Source organism: Gekko japonicus, unplaced genomic scaffold, assembly GCF_001447785.1.
Source record: "Gekko japonicus isolate JY-2015 unplaced genomic scaffold, Gekko_japonicus_V1.1 scaffold5693, whole genome shotgun sequence".
NCBI classification, from domain to species: domain Eukaryota; kingdom Metazoa; phylum Chordata; class Lepidosauria; order Squamata; family Gekkonidae; genus Gekko; species Gekko japonicus.
Genome location: NW_015167231.1, coordinates 37,277 through 46,563, shown reverse-complemented (window position 1 = coordinate 46,563; position 9,287 = coordinate 37,277). Strand labels below are relative to the sequence as shown.

The following is a 9,287-nucleotide window of genomic DNA, read 5'->3' as shown; positions in this document are numbered from 1 at the left end:
CCCCCTTTAATTGTTTGACACCTCAAAGTAATTGTGCTTTAAAATCTCCACCCATCCCCATCTTTCTCTGCTTATTTTTAGAGAGGATGGAAAGTCAGCAGGTAAATCAAGTGATACTATCCTTGCCTGTGCATTTTCTTCATCTGGAACCTACGTTGCTCTCACTGATGACAGTAAACGTCTGATTCTTTTTCGTACTAAACCTTCCTGGGAGTGCCTGAGTGTAAGGTAATGGAGAGGAAGGCAGCCTGGAAGAAATATTGTACCTTTCCGCATCTCCTCAATATATCTTGAGTTCTCAAGAGCCTTGTTTTCCTGTTAATGATTTTGATTATGCAGTGGTAGAGTGAAAGTGTGAAGGCAAAATGAAGTATTTTTCCCCATTCCCTTTTATTCCTCCCTTGAATTGGTGGTAAAACTTTGGGGCTTGGAAACTGGAATCTTAAATATGAGTCCTTACTCTCCTCCAAGGAAATGCTGTACATGGAGTTTTGTCAGTTTTTACCAAAACATCCCAGTAGGTTAGGCTGGGGGGAAGTGAATGGTCACAGTTTGAATGGCTTGGGAGAGATCTCTGAACTCAATTCTCCTAGATTCAAATCTGGCAGACTATACCATATGGGCCATGTTTTCCCAGGTTCATAGTTCTCTTCTCAGTTTGTAAAAGGATTAAACGTGGGTTTTTTTAAGTTTAGAAAGCAAAAACAGCCCCCCAAAGAAATCCCAGTTCCTTGATCCATGCTTTTGAAATTTTGGTTTGATATATACTGTGGAAAACTGGAAAAGCTCTCTGGTCTCTTAGTAGTAAATATTCATTGTATAATTCAGATTCAAGGGATTTGTCTCTCTTTAGTGTAAAGTGTTGACTTTTGCTGGGGTTCAAATCACAACACCACACAAGAAATTTCTTGAAGCTGCTCATCAGCTCTGTCTGTCTCTCTGTACCAAGCTCCCTGTTCATCTGACAGGCTGTGTCACAGCAGCGTTTTTATTAGAATCAAGCAGCTCTCACAAGGCACAGTGAAATTCGTTACAACAGAGCAAAAGACTTTGTAAGCTAAACAGCACAGTGTATTTCACAGAATGTTCCTTTCTCATAGCTCAAGTTATCCTTGAATGTTGCAAAGCTTCTCAGCAATTCATTGTACTCTTCAGTAAAACAACACTTATGCAGACTCAGCAAAGAATCTCCCGTTGCCAATTTCTCCCTGTAAGGACAGGAGCCTCTCCCTGTAAGGACAGGAGCTTCTCCGGGTGTGCCTCGCTGAGATTTTCCTGTTCCCAGCAGAGATTTTCCTATCCCCACAGTAAAGAAAAATTTATTTTGGTCACGGTGATTTATTCTGTTTTCATATTTGTGACGGAACCGCTTCAGTGCGGATGTCTCTTTTCTTTGCTCCAGTCACTCTTTACTTTCACAGCTAATGCATTTTGGGGGGGGAATACTTTCCAGCCACAAATTTAGTGGTCCATTAGATTCTGAAGTGTAAAAGTAACCAAACTAGAAAGTTCGCCTTTTCAAAGAGGAATTTTTGAAACCTAATTGAGTCAGTTCTTCTGCTCAGGCTTGTCGCTAGAAGATGCACCTCCCTGATCATAACAACCATGGAAGATAAGATTCTGCTTGCTGACAAATCTGGAGATGTCTATTCTTATTCAATAGCAGAACCGGAAAAGACAGGAACAATTGAACTTGGCCACCTGTCTCTTCTACTGGATGTGGTATGTGTACACAGCTTCTGTTTCAATACCATCTTCATTTAAAGGAAATGTTCAGTCTTTTTATCATGGCCTCTGACTAGAAATATTACACTGAAGAGAACATAGAATCTTCTGCTGACCATGTACTCTTGTCTTTTGGTACTAGATAATCTGAGCTTTAGATGCCCTCCCTACCAAGTCACAGTACTTCTCCCCTGGTGTCCATATCTGTAAGATCTGAACCACTTCCAAGAGTCTATTTGTTTATATTATTTATAGTCCACCTTTCTCATTTGGACTCAATGCGGATTACACGGAGTGAGTATAATTGAGGAGGAGGAGATTGGATTTATACCCCGCCTTTCACTCAGAGTCTCAGAGCGGCTTATAAACTCCTTTCCCTCCCCTCCCCACAACGGACACCCTGGATTCGGAACGTGGGCCGGCTCCCCCCAAGCAAGGATATCAACTGAGGGAAAGAAGAGGCAAATGAGATGCTAATTTTCTCTGAAGTTTGACTTTTGATTCTTTAATTGTACTTCTGTATGGTCCTTTACTAAGTCAGAATACCTGGACTTGAATTATCTAAGCGATTTTAGCAATCACCTTCAATGTAACAAATCACTCTTTTTTACTTTAAGCTACATTATTGTAATCATTATATGACCACCACCTCTTGGGTTTTTAGTGGTTTATCTTTACTTTCTCCTGTCGTTTATAGTTTCCCCTTCCCTATTTTCTTATAGTTTTTAGGAAATTAAAAAAAAATTTTTTTGTAAGAAAAGCCCTCTTGACTAATCCAGTTTTGCATAATGTGAGGAAACCCAGGAGAGTGGGAGCCTTCCTGACCTCCTCAGGCAGGCCATTCCACAAGGTGGGGGGCTCAATGGAGAAGGCACGTGTTTGGGCAGTGCTTGATTTTGCCCATTTGTAGGCTAAAACCTGCAGAAGACTTTGCTCAGATGAGTGAAGTTGCTGTGATGCATAGGGAGAGAGGCAGGCTTGCAGATTTGGGGGTCCAAGGCCATGAAGAGCTTTGTATGTGATGGACAGTACCTTCAATTGAGCCTGGTAACTGATGGGCAGCCAGTGGAGTGACTGTAAAATGGGAGTAATATGTGTACTCCATCTAGTTCCTGATAATAGCCGAGCCATGGCATTCTGCACCAATTGGAGTTTCCAAATTGATTTAAGGGGAGACCAATGTACAGTGCATTACAGCAGTCTAGTCTTGATATCACCATGACAAGGATGCAGGTGGCCAGATCGGTAAGGGGCCACCTTTCTGGCTAGGCTGAGTTGGGAGAGAACCTTTTTTGTAGCTGCTTTAATTTGCTTCTCCAGCAATAACGTTGGGTCCACTATAACTCCAGGGCTCTTTACCGAATCAACAGGGGTTGCCTGAACTCCATCAAATGTGTGGAGCACAGTGTCCTTCAAGATCTCTGCCTTCCCAACCGGCATTACCCTTGTCTTTTTAGGGTTTAGTTTCAGTTTGTTCATGTTTTGCCAATTTACCACAATAGCCAGGCTGCTGTTCATGACCTCTCCTGCATCACCAGGAGACTTGGATAAGGGTATATAGAACTGGATATCATCTGCATATTGATGACAGCCAACCCCAAAGCTATGAATGATTTGTCCTAAGGGACATAGAGACTGAAAAGCACAGGGGAATACAACTGAGCCTTGTAGAATTCCACAGGTTAGATCCCACAATGATGGGCTAGGCTGAGTTGGGAGAGAACCTTTTTTGTAGCTGCATTAATTTGCTTCTCCAGCAATAACGTTGGGTCCACTATAACTCCAGGGCTCTTTACCGAATCAACAGGGGTTGCCTGAACTCCATCATATGTGAGGAGCACAGTATCCTTCAAGATCTCTGCCTTCCCAACCGGCATTACCCCTGTCTTTTTAGGGTTTAGTTTCAGTTTGTTCACGTTTTGCCAATTTACCACAATAGCTAGGCTGTTGTTCATCATGACCTCTCCTGCATCACCAGGAGACTTGGATAAGGGTATATAGAACTGGATATCATCTGCATATTGATGACAGCCAACCCCAAAGCTATAAAGGATTTGTCCTAAGGGACATAGAGACTGAAAAGCACAGGGGAATACAACTGAGCCTTGTAGAATTCCACAGGTTAGATCCCACAATGATGATAGCTAGTTTCCAGTGGTAACCCTTTGAGTCCAATCCATGAGGAATGATTTGAAGCACTTTAGCACACATCCCCTGATACTTCTTCCTTCAAGCACCTTAGCCTCCAAGGGTTGGGTTGCACCCTTTTCCCTCACTTAACTGCTCCTGGTAATCCTCAGGCATGAAATCTTATGGGGCAGTAGCCGTGTGAAATGACCTGTCATTAATATAGTTACATTAGGATGGTTGTGGTAGGCAGAAATAGCACAGCTCTGATTCTGGAGTTTGCTGCCATCTGCTGTTGATTCCCATTTTCTGCAGTAATGGAGAGGGATTGCAAGGAAAGAGTCCTGTCCAACTTGGACATGGATAGTATCCCCAAAGACGCATCTACTCAAGGCCTTTTTTGGAAGTCAGATGACTCAGTGATTAAGAGCATTTGATGCTCTTCTTTTCACATGGAACTGAGTACTTGCAACCTCTTGCCAGCCTTTAACGTGGTAGTAATCAGCTATCCTAATAAACTAGTCTTATCTGTGATGCTTTTGGAGGTATCTCATTTGAAAGTACACCTAGTTATCCATACAAGCTGTGATAAGCTTACTGTGACACTTAATGTCTCTCTGTTAAGAACTAACTTGTAGCGCAATCCAAAGTACAGTGCCCATTTATGTTAGAGCAAGGTTCATTGGTGGGATGAACTACAAAATAAGCAAGCTTTAAATTTGGCTGTAACAAGGACTGAATCATGCTTCTTTGCCTCTCTGGTGAAGCTTTGGTGCGACTGGTGTATGGATACATCTTCCCATGTCTCTCTTGGACAGTCTGTGACTATCTCCAGAGGCAACACCTCTGCAGTCTACCCTGTATCTGACTGTAAACAACATTGGTGGAGAGAGGTACCTCTTCCTCCTGTGTCTCCCAGGCAGCCCACCCCCTTGATTCAGGAGATGGTGACTTGGGTCTGGGAGGAAGCAACAGGTATAGCCCAAGCTCCGTCTGCGCGCTTCAGTGATTAAGCATCCCAAGTGTCTGCTTAGGTAGTATTAGTGCCCAGATTAGAGTGGGATATTAGTGCCCAGATTAGAGTGGGAACGTTGGGGTCTCTAACCAACAAAATTCCAATCCATAAAGGAGTGAAACAGGGGTGTGTGCTGGCCCCTTTATTGTTTAACTTGTATATAAACAAAATTGTTGACAGGCTATCAGGTCCGCAATTCTTCCCACCTACCCTTGGGAAGCATAAAATTTCAATTTTACTTTATGCGGATGATATGGCCCTAATATCACTTACAAAAATCGGGATGAGAAGATTATTGCAGCAATTGGGAATGTACTGTAAGGAAGAGACCCTTAACATTAACTTTGATAAAACCAAAGTGATGGTCTTTAGAAAAAGAGCTCAAATTTCCTCCTGGAGCATTCTTGGCAATTCAATAAATCAGAGTAGTACCTTTAAGTATTTAGGGATTACATTTAGAGAGAATCTGAACTGGAACGCTCATATAGCCATAGTAAAAGCATCTGCGACGAGGATTGTGGGATCCATTTTGAAGTTCTATTATACCAAGGGAGGTTTTCTTATTGATCCTGTTATAAAATTATTTAAAAGTAAGGTCATTCCCCACCTCTTGTATGGGGCCGAGGTTTGGGGTTGGAAAGAGGATATACTCACTAGTATTGAAACAATCCAAAATCAGTTTTTAAGGCGCATCCTGGCTCTTCCTAAGGGAACACCAGTTGCCCTGATGAGAGCAGAAACTGGTCTGCCTTCTCTAAGGGCGAGGGTGTATCTTGCGATTCTAAAATCTTGGAAGAAAATCAGAGCTGCTAGCACTGATTCGTTCAGCCAACTGGCCTTTAATTCAATGCTATCTAAAGACTTAGATCGTTCTTGCTTCCTCAATAACCTACTACTAAGATATTCCATTCCTGACGACCTCCTTAGCTCCTCAACAAATAACTTAGATCTCAGAGAATGGGTATTTAAGCATGATGCTCTGCTAGATAGACACTTCATTTTAAAAACACAGTCTGCTACCTGGTTTAAATCATTTAAGAATGATCATTTTAGATCACCTTATCTGGTTAATATAGATAATCATAACCTTAGAGCAGCTTTTACATCTTTGCGCTTTGAATCAATGCCTACGGCCGTGTTGGTCGGCCGTTACAACAGAACACCCAAGGCACAGCGTTTATGTATTTGTGGCTCTTCTGCTGTTGAGGATCTCTCCCATTACATTTTTAATTGCTCATTGTACTCCCAGCCTAGGTCAAAATTTTTATCTGGTATTTTATCAGTTTTAAGCTTTTATTCAGTCCCAGAGAAGATTATATTTTTGCTAGCCGATGCCAATGCCGATGTATCCAATAGAATGGCTTTATTTGCCTTGGCTGCAAGGAAAATACGGGCCAACGCTGCTTCTAGCCAATACTGATTTTAGTGGGTATGTTGTGAATTAATTAACTGTTCATAACCTCGATTTTATGGATTTATAATGTTGGACTGTATCTTATTTTATACAATTTTAAAGTTTTAGTGTGTTCTTCTTTGTCTGTGGTTTGTAATGGCCCATGGCTAAATACAATAAAATCTTCTTCTACAATTTAGGTAATAAACTGGCCGTGACTATAATTCTGTGTATGAGGTTTCAGCTGGTTCCTTTGACAGTTAATTTATCAAAGTTTTTAGGCTTGGCTACTTGTCTAAATTTCTTGTTGTACTATTATAAATACAAACAAAATTTTAATGTTTGTCTTGAGGTGGACAAATAGCTATTAATAAGCATTTGTAAATTGGAAGAAGTAGTTTCTTTTCTTGCCATCAGTGTAATATGCATTGGTAACATAGGTGTTTGGGGGACACGTACACAGGCTTTTAACTTTTGTGGCCTTACTTTCAAGACTCCCTCATTTGGAAGTTGAGAAAAATCCTCTAAGTGGAATATGTGTGATCGCTATGGATGTCTGTATATGTGTCCAAAAGTCTTCTGGACTGTTTCCACGATGACCTGTTTTGAATCTCTAGGCTTTGAGCCCTGATGACCAGTATATCCTAACAGCTGACCGAGATGAGAAGATACGAGTTAGCTTGACAAGAGCGCCACATAACATTGTATCCTTCTGCCTGGGACACAGAGAGTAAGTGTCATTATAGAAAGCCTCCAACATTGTCAAAAAGGGAGGGTCCTGTTTTGGAGGAGAGGTAGGAAATCATATTTATGTTAAATGCTCCCTAAAGTTTTGCAGCCATAACAGCATTTAGCTGTGTAACAGGCTGTCTTGAGGTTATAGAGCAGGGGAAGGTAACTCCTAGCATGGATGTTGAAAGCAGCACACCAGATAATTTTGCTTGGCATCCAGGTTCAGTTCTCTGCTCAAGCAATTGATTAGGCTGATAGAAATTAGCTGACCCAAGATCAATGTTCCCTCTAAGCTGTGGAGTCTTGTGAGCAAAAATTCTACTTTGTGAGCTACCAGCATTAAAGTTGTGGGTGAGCAATTTGGCTACAGCATAAACTACTTTGCTCTGGAGCCATCCTCCCTGAGCCAAGACAAAAATGTGTGAGCCGGAGGCCAAACAACTGTGAGCTAGCTCACACTAACTCAGCTTAGAGGGAACACTGCCCAAGATTGCCCTGTGACTTTCATATCAGAGGGAAAACCCAAGCCTTAACTACTATGCCACACAGTAATTCAAACAGCCAAAAGCCCCTGCTTTGTAGGTAAATGTTCCCCACCTTCAGAGCAGGGCTAAGCCGAGCACTTTTCCCAAAGCAGTTGGGTTTTTCCTTACTTCTCTGCTGATCAAAATCCTTATTGGTGGTGCCCTTCTCAACTTTGATTTATTGACTGATTTGCAGCTTGATAATTATATTTGTTTTCCATCAGAGAGTCTTTAAATTCGAGCCTGCTGGCGCTTCTTTGTGAGTGAGGTTTTGATCTTGCTTATCTGGTTTGTAAATGGGATTATTAATAGTTAATAAGCAGTTTTGATGTTCCAAAGAAATGCTTTATGCATGCTCGCTCTTGTGCCCAGACATTTGTTTCACTCACAGATCCACACTGAAGCGATCCTTAGTCTTATTTGGTTCATTGTTTAGATCTGATAATGAAGTCAAATGGAAATCTTCCCAAATAATTTATTGTTGCTATTGCCTCCATCTTTCTCATGTTTGTTGCTTACTTGCAGGGTGTATATAAAATTGCACAACATTTGCACTGATGTTTTAAATAGGGTAGCACCTCTCTTTATGTACCTGCATCAGCCTGGGGGAAAGGTTTTTATTTGGTGCCTAACAGAGAGTAGCGAGCCTCAAGGGGAAGGGTAATCCATAAGCAAGGTGCTCCTACTGAAAAATCTCTGTCGCTGGTTACCATCTGCCTGACCACTAAAGGTGGGGGAAAGGAGAAGAGGGCTTGTGAGGTGGATCTTAACTGGCAAGTTGGACAATGTGGGAGGAAGTAGTCCTTCACTGTATTTGTTTGCAGCTGCTTCATGTTGCAGCTCAAGCCTGAGTGCTTCTCCATAGTCTCTCTATAGCCTAGATTCAGGATTCCCCCCCTTTAGCTTTGTTCCCCCTCAGCTGGCATCCTAGGCTAGGAGGGAGAATGGGTCATGTCTGCTTTTCATAACACTGCTCTGTGTAAGCCCAGGCAGAACTATGGAGAGCATACATGTAATTCTGTTGTCTTTTGATGACCTTATGGTGGCAATGATGACAACTGTTGGAGGGGGCAGTTTTAACCCCAACTGCAAGGTCCAGGTGAATGCTAAATTACACAGCAAAACTTAAAAAAAATAATTCTGATTTATTTAATTACTAGGAATCAGGCTCGTTGTAGCAGTGAAGACAATGGACGCTAGCTTGGCTGACCGGCCTCAGGGCCCAGCCCTCTTCCTGGCACCCCTCAGCCGGCGGAAGTGTTCCCCCTCCCCCCGGTCCGTCCGAAGGGCTGGTGGGCCCAGGTGGGTGGCGTTGTTCCTCGCCCCTGCCAGAGGGCAGATCTACCAATATAGTGGCATATTCCACTGTACTGGTAGACCTGCCCTCTGGAGAACAGGTCTACCCACCCCATTCCACTGTATTGGTAGGCCTGGGCTCTGGAGAGCAGGTCTAACCGCCCCCTTCCACCATCTTGGTAGACGTGCCGTCTGGCAGGGGGGAGGAGCAATGCCACCCCCCTGGGCCCGGCAGGCCCTTTGGGCGGGGGGGAGCACCTCTAGCGGCCTTCATCCGCCAGGGACTCAGGCGGCCAAGGGGTGCCTGAAAGGGGGAGGGGCCCTGTGGCTGGGCAGCCAAGCTAGCGTCCATTGTCTTCAGCGCAACAACCGTCCTGATTCCTATGGGATGGGTAGACCTGTTCTCCAGAGGGCAGGTCTACCAAGATAGTGGAATGGGGTGGGTAGACCTGTTCTCCAGAGGGCAGGTCTACCA

General features: G+C 43.2%; 1 protein-coding gene across 1 annotated transcript in view; it reads left to right on the top strand.

Annotated features, from left to right (window-relative positions):
* Positions 1 to 81: 81 nt before the first annotated feature.
* Positions 82 to 9,287, top strand: part of WDR4 (WD repeat domain 4) — a gene marked incomplete at its 5' end in the record, with an annotated part of 42,390 nt that continues 33,184 nt past the window's right edge. Inside the window, 3 exons of the mRNA XM_015413182.1 lie at positions 82 to 228; positions 1,566 to 1,722; positions 6,878 to 6,990. Coding sequence (XP_015268668.1) covers positions 82 to 228; positions 1,566 to 1,722; positions 6,878 to 6,990 — 417 coding nt within the window. The remainder of the gene's footprint in view (positions 229 to 1,565; positions 1,723 to 6,877; positions 6,991 to 9,287) is intronic.